Raw genomic sequence first — 14,423 nt, 5'->3', positions numbered from 1 at the left:
GGAGTTTTTTCCAGGTCCCTATAGAGAACAATCCTGGCTCAAAGGAAAGGTAGGGGAAGGTAGGGAGAGACTACCACATGTTAAGAGGCCAACTCCCACTTCCTGATCCCCTCCCATCAAATCGAGAATTTGGGAACCTATCGTACAGATCCATGGGGGTCATTCAGTTAAGGAGGGAGTCTGAGCCCCACAGGAGATTCCTTCACACACCCCCCACTTTGGCCAAGATTGCTGTGTTCAGTACAGCTGGATCTCATAAGAATGGAGGTTATGTCTGCCTTCTTCAATCTGAGCTGACATTGCTTCTCAAACTTAAGCTCTCTGGAATACCTCAGGAATTGCAGGACAGAGAACCTCTGGGCACCAATATCCTGGCAGCCATGCTGAATGCCAGTGATGAGGTAGGGCACAAACTTCTGAATGGATTCTCTGTTTTGAAAGGAATTTAAGACATACTGTGCAATCTTCACCTTGATTCCTTCCTGAAATCTCTCTTCTGATTGCTACTGCTTTTTTCCATGGCTTCTAGGGAGTCCATGCCTCCAGACTTCTTTAGTCATAACCAGTTAAAAAGAAATACTTGCCAAGGATTTCTGTGATAGCTGCTATCAGGTAGCCCAATGTGGTAGCTCAATGGCCAGAGCCTTGACCATATGCCTTACTATCTGAATCCCACCATCAGCAATGACAGGGATTCCAAAGTGATGGACATATTCTGCCACCTTGTACACAGCAGTGCTCTGAGGCCAACCACATGTTTTAAACATTCCCACCAATCATGGGAGTACTTATGCTTAATGTAGTGCACCATCACAATCTGACATATACTGAATTCCCTTGAGATGAGCCTAGCATCATGAGGTTGGCATCTGCCTGGGTAAGCAAGTCCAACTATTTTATCATTCTCCTGGGTACCCATAGCAGCTCCACAGAGAAGACCAGGGGATAATCCCAACTTTTCTTCAGGTCAGTCCAGGCAATGATGGCTACCAGTTCATTACTGTCATTAACAATAGGCAACTTGCCTTTCTTACTATATTGTGGGATCTCATCGATATTTTTAATAGTGTTTTTATCTTTGAAATATGTATGCAAAGATAGTTTTCAGCATTTACCCTTGCATAACCTTGTTAACCAAAATTTTCTCCCTTCCTTCTAACCTCCTCCCCTATGCAGCAAGTAATCCCATATATATTAAACATGTACAATTCTTCTATACAAATGTATAGAATTTACATTTATCATGCTGCACAAGAAAAAAATAAATCAAAAAGGGAAAAATGAGAGAAAAAAGCAAGCAAACAAAAAAAAGTGAAAATACTAACTTTGTGATCCATAGTCCGTCCTCATAGTCTTCTTTCTGGATGCAGATCCCTCCATCACACATTTACTGGAATTGGCCTGAATCAATCCATTGTTGAAGCGTCATTGGCATCTTTCAATGTCACAGCAGCTGTTGCCACTACCAAATCGTTCTGACTCGTGATCACCTCCCTGAGGAAGGTGGCACATGGTCCTTCTAGGCAAAATATATGCCACAGGAAGTACCAATGCCCACCAACTTTCTTCCCATGGTGCCTCTCTCAGTTATGGAGATGGCTGAGAAATCATGCAACATCTTGGCCTCTAGAACATCACTGTGAAAAGTTCAACATTACTAAATCTGTGATAAAACCCTATTTGAATTTCTTGGTTTTATGCACCTTGTTGGCCTGAAACTTAGTACAGTTATTGTAGATGAAATCAATGTCATCAAATCCACTTCATCAGCTGTGAAGTCTGTGATAGGAGCAGGGAATCAGTGCAGACGAGGAGATGGACACAGAGCCAGTGCTGCTGCTGATAGAGTAGTTTACCATGCCAGGTTGTGTTGGAGCTACTTGCAGTGGCTGGTGGCTTGGACAGGCTAGGACTGCAGCCCTACCTCTAATTCTCTCAGAGGTTCCTCAATTCTAGCTCCACATTGCACATTCTTTTGGATTTGTTTTGTTTCTTGATTTCTCATAGTCATTAGTTTCCATTTGCTCAATTCTAATTTTTTAGTAACTTTTTCCCCTAAGTGACCTTTTGTACCTCCTTCCCATTTGGTCAATTTTACTTTTTAAGATATTCTCATTTAGCTTTTTGTACTTTTTGCATTACTTTCATTTCTCTTTCCAGTTTTTCCTCTACCTCTCAATTTTCAGAATACCTTTTGAATTGTTCCATGGCCTTAAACCAAATTTTTTTTGGACGCTTTAGATAGATTTTTCACTTTATCTTCTAAATGTGTGTTTTGATCTTCCCTTGTCACCATAGCAACTTCCAATTGTCAGAATCTTTCTCTGTTGTAACTCTTTGATAAAGTAGGGCTCTGTTTTCAAGTTGGAGGGTGCAATGTCTCAAATTTCAGGGATTTTATACAACTGTTTTTGGAGATTCTTTTGGAAACCTGTACTTTTTCAGTCCTTCCAAGATGATATGATCTAAGGAGAAGCACTCTCTTCTTCCCTGAAACTGTGAGGAAGGTCCTTTGTAGTTGTAAGTTCAAGAGAGTCCTTCCTCTGTGCTAGTAAAGATATTCTGGTAAGTTCAACCCCCTTACCATCTGTTGGCTGAGATTTCTGGAAGCCCCTGCTGCTGCCGATTCAGTAGCTCCTAAGACCCACTATTAGTTTCCTAGGACTCAGGCTGTGCTAGCATTGACTTTGCTGGATTGGGCTTCCCTGTCCTCCTGTGTGACCACCTTTCCTGCCAAATTTTTAAGTGGTCTTTGGTGTCTGTGGGCTGAAAAGTCTGGAAATCATTACTGCTGCCACCGATTCAGAGGCTCCCAAGGACGTCTGGTTTGTTGGTGCTGGAGCCATGCTGGTTTTTCCTATGATCTAAGTTATTTTCATCTGGAAAATTGTTTCATTCCCAACTATCACTATTCCTTGAAAAGTTTTAAATCTCCTATCTTTGTACTAGTGTTCAAACTTTTCCCTTCACCTGGACTGCTCTCTTTTTTCCACTTTTATAGATTCTACTCATACTTTTCAAGGTTTCACTCAAATTCCAAGTCTTTCATATTCACCTTCACTCACTTGCCATTCCCCCCAATTCTACTTAACATCTATAGCACTTATTTAGCATTATTTACTGCCTTATAAGTATCTTCACATGTCTATGACTTATCTTGCAACTAGATTGTAAGTTCATTGAATGCAGGGTTGATTTTCCTAGAGCCCTTGAAAACTTTAGTAGTCACTAAAAATACTTTTGAATGCATTTATCTTGAAAACACAAAGAAAAAATAATAAAAGGCAGAATCATCTATTTTGTATTGTTTTATTTAATGAATTAACATTCTCACACTGTTTTTTATAATCTTGAAACAGAACCTTCAGAATCTTGTTTCTGTTTAAAGGCATTAAATGCTTGGGCAAACACATTTATGAATATCCTGCCAGTCTGAGTGTGCTAGGGTAGCTTTTGCGCATTCCCATGCATTTTTCCTGGTCAATAAAAAGAGAATTTGATTTGACAATTAGGTCATGTTCCAATGTAGCTTTGGAACGGACCAGTGCTTGTAGGATGTCCTCAGAATCTCTTAGTCGCTGCTGCAGACATTGGATTGCATCATCAATTTCATGAACCTCATTAACAAGGCTGTGAAATAATAATAAACAGAAATAATATGGTTAGGAACTCTACAATCCCATGCCTGGTTTCCATTTGAATTTCATGGTGATCATGTTCTTTTGGTGATGGTGATCAAGTTACTATTGTTCTTGTATAAAACGTGTGTGTATAAGAAATACATTTCATAGCGTTTTGGGATCACACGAGTATAAAAAAATGAGTCAAAAGAAGATAGGAAGATAATATGGTTTAGTAGAAAGAACACTGGACCTGAAGTCATGAAACCTCAGGCTAAGCTCCAGTTCTCTGACTCAAGTCAAAAATACTATTCTGAAAGAGTATTCTGTACTCTTCTCAGAAAATTCTCTGATTAGCTTTTCTTATACTTTTGAACAATGTTTGTTATATTTAGCTTCTCTGGACTAAACTAAACATCTTTATTAATACCACTGGGATTTGGAAAAGTTGTTCTGTTTTCTTGTTTTTTTCTGTTGATGCTTTTTTATTGCCCATCATAGTTAATCACATGACATTTATCATATCAGGAACACAGATTTATAGTAACTAAAGAAGAGACTTTGGAGATCATCTAATTCCTGCACAAGTTGAAAAACTGGAGAACAGAGAGAATAAGTGGCAGAGCTGGAAGTTGAATACAGGAACACTGACTTCATACCTTGTGTGGTTTCCACTATGCCATGCTGGCTTTCACCATAAACTACCCCCAAGATAACTAAAAGCTTGTTTCTTTAAAATTCAATGCCTTAGTCTTACTATTTAGGAGTTTTCCATCAGGGATCTTGGATGGTAGATCTTCCAGAAAAGTTGGGGAACATCATCCACTTAGATATCCTGTCACCTACCCTCCTGAGACTTTTAGATTAAAGGTTCTTTACCTTTAGAACTCGTAACTTTGCAAAGGAAACTAATGACAATGAAATATTGTTAAAAAAAAAGTCAAATGTACAACCCCAGATTAAGAATTCCTGTTTGAGTTTTTGTAGCCTTTTATCATAAAAGCTCCTTTTTTTTTCTATTTACTGATGTTAGACAAAAGCCCACATGGTTCAGTGGGAAGATTGACCAGTGAAAAGATTAAAAGATTTTTGGTCCTTTCTGATTGATCCTACAAGTAATAAAGGTTGTCTCAAAGTTTGAGCCACATATATCTAAAGTATAAGCAACTAGTATAGTAAAAATGTGAATAATTCGCTTACCCACTACAGTTTGTTTGATAATACACTTCACCCTCCAATTTTGATATTTGTGATAATTCTAAATTTAATACATACTGACAAGTGTTGGCCTATTGGAAAAAAATTAAATTCCTAGGAATCAAAAAAAAAAAAATCCTAGCAACCATATTCCAAATCTAGAGTTTCAAAGTCAAAGCAAAAATGTATATATGCAGAAAGTTCAAGAACTGAGAAGCCACAATCAGGATCACAAAAAAAGTGTAGTGGCATTCCTATGAGGGAAAAAGAGCTTATAATACAATTTTCTAGGAGACGAAAACATAGGCTTACAATGAAGAGTAATTTACCCAGAAAAACAATATAATTTTACAGGAGAAAAAATGGATCTTTGCTAGAATAGGGACGTTTCATGCTTCAATAGATAGTTGTATTTAGACACAATCAGTTCCTTCTGTGAGTATGGGCAGCATTTTTCATCATAAGTCCTTCAGAGTTGTCTTGGATTGTTGTATTGCTGAGAATAGCAAAGTCATTCACAACCGATTATCTTACAATAGTGCTGTTACATTATACACAGTACATTTCACTTTTCATGAGCTTACATTCTTCTGAGAGCATCCTGCTCATCATTTCTTATAGCACAATAGTATTTCATTATAATCACATACCACAATTTATTCAGCCATTTCCCAATTGATGGGCATCCCCTCAATTTCCAATTCTTTGCCACCAGAAAAGAGCTGCAATAAATAAAATAGGGACTTTTAAACATTCCTGATTACAAAAAAAAAAAAAAACCAAACAAACAAAAACAAAAAACAAACAAGAACTAAATAGAAACTTAGAAATAAAAACAAAAGAATGAAGAAAAATATAAAAACTGAAAATAAAAATAAACATTTAGAAGGGAACATACAAAGGAGGAAGTAGTTTTGTTTCTTTCTCCCTGTTAGAATGCAGTTTCACCTAAGAACAAAATGTCAACAGGATTAATAGAATGAGTTACATTGAGATAAAAGTCTTTGGAATAGTTCTGTTATGTTTATGTTATCTTAAAATGGGAAAGGGAAGGGAAAAGGAAAAATGGTAGGGGAATTTATTATCTTATATAAGGAATATGAACAAATAAAGTACACATGCCCCCCTCCCCCGAAAAATGGATGAGGCACTGAGTATTACTTAAACCTGACTTTCATATAAACTAGTCAGAGTAGAGTAAAACACACGCAAAATTTAATATAGACATCAATTTAATCGGAAGGAAAAAGGAGGAGGAAGAAGTAAGAAGGGGGGTTCATTTAGGGATATATCAGTCATAAATAAAATAAACTCTAATCACAGAAGGTTGGTTGTGAAGAGGTTTCCAAGAAAAGGAAAGAGTGAGATATGAAATTGAAGTTTGGGTGAGAGGAAGAAGTAAAGGGAGTGGAAATAAAATTACATCAAATATAGATCATATTTCTTCTCTGTCATTATTCTTGCCTTTGTAAAGACGGGGTTAGAGTGCAAAGAGAGGAAAAAGTATTAAGAATCATAATTCCTTTGAATTATTTTCATAATTCCATAATTCCTTTGAATAGGAATAAGATTAACCCATTTATAAAATAGAAGAGAAAGGAATATTAGATTATAAAAAGGAGAATCCAACATTGTTCATAAGAAACATACTTGAAACAAATATTTGTGAAGAGTTAAAACAAAGGGTAGGAACAAAATTTCTTATGCTTCAACTGCGCCACATGCAATTAATTATTACAGTACTTACCGCTTATGCACAGTGCAGCATCTAATACAATAAACCTATATAAATTGGCGATCATGACATACTTCTTGTAGAATTACACAAATCCAGCAACAACAATAAAAACAAGAAATAAAATTTAAAAATTGTTAGATATGATAGCTCTCTGGTTATTAGTGAACAGGAATAGAAAAGAGTATAATTATTTCTCAACTATATGTGATACCTTTATAGAAACTGATCATTCCTTGAGGCTTAAAACCTCACAAATTCAGAGAAACATATCAAATCTTTTAAAGACGACAATGCAAAAACAATTATGATCAAGAGAAGATAGCTAAAGAAATAATTTAAAATAATTAACCTAAATCTTTAATACTAAACCTTGTTTGCCAAAGAAGCACAGAAATGAGCTAATTAAAAAAATTAATGAAAATTATTTCACATCACATACAAAAAATTTGGAGAGCAAGTTTTATCTCTAAAGAATAAAGATACTCTAGAGATTTTTCATAAACAAAAGGAAAAAGGATCAAATCAATGGACTGGAAATGTAATAACAACAAAACCCCCTAAAAATCTGAGAGGGGAAAAAAAAAAACTTATAGAAAGTAGAAATTCTGAAGGTTAAAGAAGAGATTAACAAATCAAAATAAAAAACTATTGAATTAATAAAATCAGGAACTTAAAAAATAAACAGTTTGATTTTAAGAGACAAACCAAATCATTATTAAAATGAAAAAAAAGGGGCAGCTAGGTGGCGCAGTGGATAGAGCACCAGCCTTGAATTCAGGAGGACCTGAGTTCAAGTCTGGCCTCAGACACTTAACATGTCCTGGCTGTGTGACCCTGGGCAAGTCACTTAACCCCAGCCTCAGGAAAACAAATAAATAAATAAATAAGTGAAATTTTTTAAAAATGAAAAAAAAATTAGAATTATTAGAAACTACTTTGTCCTATTTCATGTCAATACAATTGACAACGTGAGATGGATCAATATATACAAATATAAAATGAACAGATTAACAATAAGAGAAATAGAAGAACCTAATTTCAGAAAAAGACATTGAACAAGCTATAATGAACAATGAAAAAAAGTGTAGGTCCAGATAGCCTTACAAATGAATTCTATCAACCATTTAGAAAACAATTCCAATATTATTCAATTTACTCAAAAAAGTTTAGGAAAATGAGGGCATCAACCAACTTTTTTAACATGATATAAATATAGTCTTTGGTACTTAAATCAGAAAAAGAAAACCATAGATCAAAAATCCTAATGAACATTAACACAAAACATTTAAATAAAAAAGTAAAATTAAATATAATTAAGATACAGCAACATTTAGCAGATATTATATACTATATTCAGATTGAATTTACATCATGAATACAGAGTTGGTACAATATTAGAAGGCTCTCAATGTAAAAGATTACATCAAAAATAAGAATAACAAAAATCACACAATATAATAGAGGAAGGAAAAAACTTTCAAAAAGATGCAATACATGCTCCTCTTTAAATATATATATATATATAGAGGGGCAGCTAAGTGGTGCAGTGGATAGCACACCAGCCTTGAATTCAGGAGGACCCGAGTTCAAATCTGGTCTCAGACACTTAATATTTCCTAGCTGTGTGACCCTAGGCAAGTCACTTAACCCCAGCCTCAGTGGGAGGGGGGGGGAAAGAGTGAATAAAATATATATAGAGAGAGACCAGGTTTTCCCGCCCCCTTATTTCTCTACCACAGCAATTAGTTTTACCAAGAGAACAACTAAAGTTTTTCTGGGACCTGGTTTGCTGAGGTCTCCCCTGATACATCTTCTGGATTATTTCAGGGCCCATTAAAATGTATATGATGCCCCTATAAGTTTGCCTTGAGTATCTTTTTATATATCCTTGCTGATAAGGCTGATATTATTTTTTAACTCTTCAGTGACATTTTCAATTACCTCATTTCATTTTAACATCAAACCTGAACTAACAGGATGCTGGTATTATGCCAACCAACAGAAATAAATGGAATTTTCCTTAATACAATATTTATTATCTATCTAAAGTGAAAAGCCAGCATTAATAAATAATAGGAATGAACTAGAAGTCTTTCTACTAGAAGTCTTTCCAAGATCAAGGATAAAGCAATCATGTCCATTGTCAACACTACTAGATGATAGGGTATTCGAAACACAAGCAATAGCAATGACAAATAAGAGAAATTGAGGGAATAATCATAGGCTAAAAGGAAACAAAAATATTGTTTTTTGCTAATATGATGCTTTACTTTGATAGGTCTAGTGAGTCAAGGGAAGTTTAACTGAAATAATTTCACCAAACTTGAATGATTCAACATAAATCCATATAAATAATCATCATTTCCTTATTTTCTGAACAAATCCAGCAGAACAGATGAAAAGAGAAATTTCATGTATAACTTGCCTAGGAGGAAACCTACAAGGATATATATGAATACAATTCTAGGAAATAGACATAAATAATCTAATATTATTAATTGAGTAGGCTGAGGCAATAAAATAAAATTACCATACTATTTGAATTAATTTACTTATTTAGTGCTGTATCAATTGAACTATGAAAGGAATGCTTTAAAGAACTAGAAATAAAATTCTTCTGGAAGACTAAAAAGTTAAGAATTTCAAGAGAAATAATGAAAAAACCGAGAAAGGAGGTCTAGCAGATATAGATATCAAATTATTTTTGAATGCACTAAACTTCAAATTAATTTGGTACTGATTAAGACATAGGGAGACTATAAGAACTATGTATATAATATACAAAAGTAAATGAACACAATGGCCCAGTTTTTGTTATTTCAAACAAGTTTTTGTTATTTCTCAAGCTACTGGGGTAAGAATTCACTCTTCAATAAAAACTGTTGGGAAAACCATAAAGCAGTCTCTCAGAAATTAGGGATAAATTCCATTTACCATTTATCACGAAAAGCTTCAAATGTATATATGACTTGGACCAAAAAGATGAAATTATAAACAAATTGGAAAAGCAAAGAAATTTACTTTTATATTTATGAATGTAGAATAGTTTGTGACCACACAAAGCAAAGAGATCACAAAAGATTAATGAATGTTTTTGCTTACATAATTTTTTTAAATGACAAAAGCAATGAAATGAATGGAGGGATGAAAGTTCACTGGAAGGACCAATATTGAATTAAATATTTTAGCCACATAATAAGAAGACAGGATTCATTGGAAATGAGTTGGGATGTTAATAAAGATTGCAAGCAAAAGGAGAAAAGGAGAAAAGAGGATGAGATGGATAGGTAATGTTATGGAAGCAATGAACATGATCTTGGACAAACTTTGGGAGACAGTGGAAAACAGAAGGGCTTGGTATGGATGGTCACAAAGAGTTAGAAATGACTGAACAAACACAAAAGGATAGTTTAAGAGAACCTGAGAAAACTTGTATAACCAAAAAGCAAAACAATTTATATATATATATATATATATTAGTACAATTTTATAAAGACAAACAACACTGAAAGACTTTAAGAGCTCCTATCATTAGACCCATGGTCCATGGAACAGTTCATGAAACAGAGGTAATAGGTTCAGAGTGTTAAATAAGACATTTCTTTTGGCACAACCAATGTGATCATTTATTTTGCTTGGCTGAATATTTGATACAATGACTTTTTCCTCCTCTGTTGGAGGAGAATGTAAGAAGGCAAGAAAATATTCATTCATTATTTCATATTTCCATTGAGTACAGAATAAATTGAAATAGGCTTAAAGTACAAGTGAATTCAAGTTAGATATAAGAAAGGACTAAATGACCATAAAATTTGCTAACTGCTATGACTGGTGAAGTCAAATATGAATGAAAAGTATGACAAGTACTTTCTCCATTTATAAGTAGTCATTTTGCACCATGAATTCCTGCCTTACCGTAGTTGGGCTGTATCTCGGCACAATTCTACATTTGGTCTTCTTGTACGCTCATCCAGTCTAGTGTGTGCCACCTTCAAAGATGCTGCTTTGTCCCGAATGGCTTTTCGGATTGCTTCTATGGCCATTTCAGATTGAAAGAGTTCTTGTAATGTCTAAAAGATTATAAGAATATAAATGTTTAAATTCCATTTGGAATTTTCTCCCAGCTCATCTTTTCCCCTTATGAGCTATTGCTTCTTTATGTCAAGTGCTACCACTGTTTTTCTTCTTTACCATATAAGATATGGACAAGGAATCCAGGAATTAATTTGAGAAGGGAAGACATTAGCAATGACATGAATAAAAGATATGTGCAGGAGCATAGTAAAGGAAGAGTAAAGGGAACCATTTAATGCAAAATGTAGGATTTTCTATGAACATTGAAGGAAGCCAGGGAATCAAGGAGTTGGAGATGTGGAGAGTTTGGGTTGGGGGACAATAAATGTAAATACAAGAGGCTGAGAGATGAAATCTCCTGTGAAAAGAAGTTAAGTCATAGATTGTGTGCATAGGAGTATAATAAATATAATAAGTATAATAAAGCATAATAAAACCAAAAGGTAAGAAGAATCTAGGTTAGGAAGTATTTTAAAGGTCAAATACATTTTTTTTTTCTAGATAATAGAGAGTAATGGGAGTTCATTAAGCAAAGAAATGACATAGGTATATCTAAGCTTTAGAAAAATTATTCCGGCAACTAAGTGGAGAATGAATTAAAATGGAAAGAGATTTGAGGTACACTAATTAGAAAGCTATTGCAGATTTTTCTAGGTGAAATATGGTGAAGTCCTGAGCTAGAATGGTGCCTATAAGAGTGAAGAGAAAAAATGTATGTGAAGAGATGTTGTGAAGATAGAAATGACAAGATTCAGCAGCTAAAAAAGATATGTGGAGTGAATAAGGAGAAGTCAAACATCATACTAAGGTTGCAAGTCTGTTTGATTGGGAGGAAGGTGCTATCTTCAACAGTAATAGGAAAGTAGAAAAGAAGGGAAGAAGGTTGGGAATAGGGGGAGAAAATAATGAGGTCTTGCTTTCAAGAACAAAAAATCTATTACCCTGTAGCTAATCTGGTTATGGACCTTTCCAAATTTAGCTCAGTTGCTCTTCAGTTGACAGACATACTACATCTGTCACTATTATGTTCTTTCTCATTGGTAGGGCTTGCTAGAGTTTGCAATTTGTTGACATTTCTTTTGTGATCTTAGGGTCACCACCAGGAAGCACTTAAAGGAGCCACTTAAAGTTTGAGTGATAGCTACTTCTTTAATCAGCTCTGTAAAATAGTGCTACTATTTTCATTGTTTTAAAAATTATTTAAATGTTGAATAAATAAATAAGTGAATAAATGAATCAATTTTTTGATGAAGACAATAATATGACTACTAGAGAAATGCATTTAAATACAGGTTTAAAAAAGGACAATGAGATCTGTCTTATACATGTTAAATCTGAAATGACACAAACAGCTAGCTTGAAATGTTCAAAAGGCAGTTGATGATATAGGACTACAGCTCAAAAGAGAGGATAGGGTTGTATATATAGATCAGGGTATCATCTTTACACACAAAACTGAATCCATGGGAGCTGATGATCTAACCAAATAAAGTGTTGTGAGAAATGCTGAAAAGTTGGGTTTCCACAATGTTGCAAGCTTTGAGGTAGTGTGGGATTGGGACAGTGGGTACCACTGACTAAGAGGTCTCAGAATTTCAGAGGTTAAGGAAGATTAGGATTCATAGAACAATTAAATGATCAATAAAAGCCTAGAGAAAACAAGAAATTTGGGGGCTAGGAAGGTAAAGTGGATTCAGCCAATCAAAAAGAGTCTTGTGGTTTTGAAAAAACTACAAATTTAAGATAATAGCCCATCCAGCCCAAACTAGTTAGGGTCAATGACCTGACTTGGCCAAATCACTACTGTCCCTGCTTAATAGGCTAATTGAAAATTAAATAACACACCCCAGAGGAGTAGTTTTGGGGTTTATTTTATAGATATTAAGGGGAAACATACAGTGGGCATATCAGAAAGATTGTAACCCGGATAAAACAGATCAATCTGCTCTCTGAAGGGAGGAACTGTGTCACACAAGCAAGGAAACTAGAGAGAACATTGACTAACAGAATCAAGTGATGCAATGAAGTCAAGGATGGAAACTGAGAAAAGACTTAGATCTGGCAATGAAGTCACCACTGGTAACTCTAAAGGGAGGAATTTCAGTTGAATGACAAGGTCTGAGGCTATACTGAAAAGTATTTAAAAGTAAGTGGGGAAAAAAAGGAAATGAGATATCTAGTTTCGATGGCTATCTTAATGAGTTTCATTGAAAAGAGAAAGAAAGTTAGAGGATTATAGGAATTTTAAGGAATGGTAATATCAAATAAGATGTATCCTTTTAAGGATTGCTGTATAGAAAAGATACAACAATTGTTTCTTTAATATAAAGTATATACTAATTATTTGTTATAGCATTTATTTTTGAGATATTTTGATCTATTTAAGTAGACACAATGTCATTTTCTATCTCTCTTGTTCATACCTTAGTGGACAAGTTTGGGATTTTTTTTTACCCATTCAGGATAGATTTGTACTAGATTCATAAACCTTTTTGTGAAAACTAGCATGTATTTCTGGGAGATCTGGATTTGTTTTGGATAGAGTGATGACAATTGATATGTATGATGACAAACCCCGGATTCTTGTTTTTTTTGTTTTTGTTTTTTTTGTTTTTTTTTTATACTGTGGTCAAATGAGTAATTAAATACTAAAAAGTATTTTAAAAGTATAGCTTGTTTACCTTTGCTAAATGCCCCTGAATCTTATTTTTGGCATCTCCTGTCTCAGCAATGCGATTGGTCAATGCAACATTGACTGCATTGAATTGATTCCACATCTCATTTGCAGTCACAACCATTAGGTTTTCTATATCATTTCTCAATTTGGAAGAAGCTGCCCTCTCACTGTGAGAATGCAGAATGTTGTCATCAGTAAACTTGGCCCATGATTCTGGCACTGAGATCCTAAGAGAATTAAGCAAAATCAGTGTTGAAGTAGTTCAGACAGTCTCCAGGTGATCATATTAATAAGGTACCCAGATAAAAGTTACAATTGATGTTAATTACATTTTAACATAATTAATCTCAAATTATTTAAATTTGTTCAGAACTAGGATAGCTGAAATGAGACTAAAAATGAAGGTTAGGAACAAACATAGGAGTGGTCATTGGAGAGCTCTTGGAAGCCCATTGTCAAGATACATATAGAATAGAGAAATGAAGAGAAACCAAGCAAACAGTTATAGTTCAGGGTACCCATCTGCATTGAAAGCCTAAGAAATAAGGCAAAGAAAATGGGGGGAAAACAAACTGACCATGGGCCATGGGACCCATAAGTACATGAGGTCAGGTTCAGTTAAGGGTTCTGAACAAGTCTTAACTAATATTTAGTTAGATTGTACATGTATAACTATATCATATTGCTTGCTGCTTGGAATAGGGGAGGCAAGAAGAGAGAAATAATAAATATGGAACTCAAAATCTTATAACAATGAATGTTTAAAACTATACCTAATGGAAAAATAAAATACGATTGAGAAAAAATATTTAGTCAAAAAAAATTACTATTTGCTCTGGAATGAGAAGACCTGGGCTTAAACCCTATCTCTGATGCTTACTATCACTGTGACCCAAGGGTCAGGTCACTTAATCTCTGTGGGTATCAATTTTCTCATCTGTAAAATAAGAGGTAAGAATAAACAGCCTCTGAATTTGCTTTGTCCAAAATACATGAGGTATCCATAAAAATAAGAAAACAATCATAAGCCAAGAAAGTAAAAAAAAAAAGTTTTAAATAAGACAAGTTGGTGGCGATTAGGCAAGTATTTAGGAAATGGGGACATGGAAGTGCTGGA

At 34.5% G+C, this 14,423-nt stretch overlaps 1 protein-coding gene and 1 pseudogene across 3 annotated transcripts in view; both read right to left on the bottom strand.

Annotated features, from left to right (window-relative positions):
* Window positions 1–237: 237 nt before the first annotated feature.
* On the bottom strand, window positions 238–2,208 carry LOC141540768 (inosine-5'-monophosphate dehydrogenase 1-like; annotated as a pseudogene).
* A 1,085-nt stretch (window positions 2,209–3,293) lies between these two features.
* The window catches only part of TEKT3 (tektin 3), a 56,353-nt gene continuing 45,223 nt past the window's right edge, over window positions 3,294–14,423 (bottom strand). For 2 of the 3 annotated variants that reach the window (XM_074265058.1, XM_074265059.1), the window contains exons 6-9: window positions 13,311–13,533; window positions 10,471–10,625; window positions 5,468–5,539; window positions 3,294–3,630 (exon numbers count right to left, since the gene is read on the bottom strand). In XM_074265058.1, the coding sequence (XP_074121159.1) occupies window positions 3,414–3,630; window positions 5,468–5,539; window positions 10,471–10,625; window positions 13,311–13,533 (667 nt within the window). In that variant the 3' untranslated portion in view covers window positions 3,294–3,413. The remainder of the gene's footprint in view (window positions 3,631–5,467; window positions 5,540–10,470; window positions 10,626–13,310; window positions 13,534–14,423) is intronic. The other variant, XM_074265061.1, reaches the window with a different exon arrangement.

Source organism: Sminthopsis crassicaudata, chromosome 4 (assembly GCF_048593235.1).
Source record: "Sminthopsis crassicaudata isolate SCR6 chromosome 4, ASM4859323v1, whole genome shotgun sequence".
NCBI classification, from domain to species: domain Eukaryota; kingdom Metazoa; phylum Chordata; class Mammalia; order Dasyuromorphia; family Dasyuridae; genus Sminthopsis; species Sminthopsis crassicaudata.
Note: the sequence above shows the minus strand (reverse complement) of the source record. Positions and strands in the feature narration are given on the sequence as shown.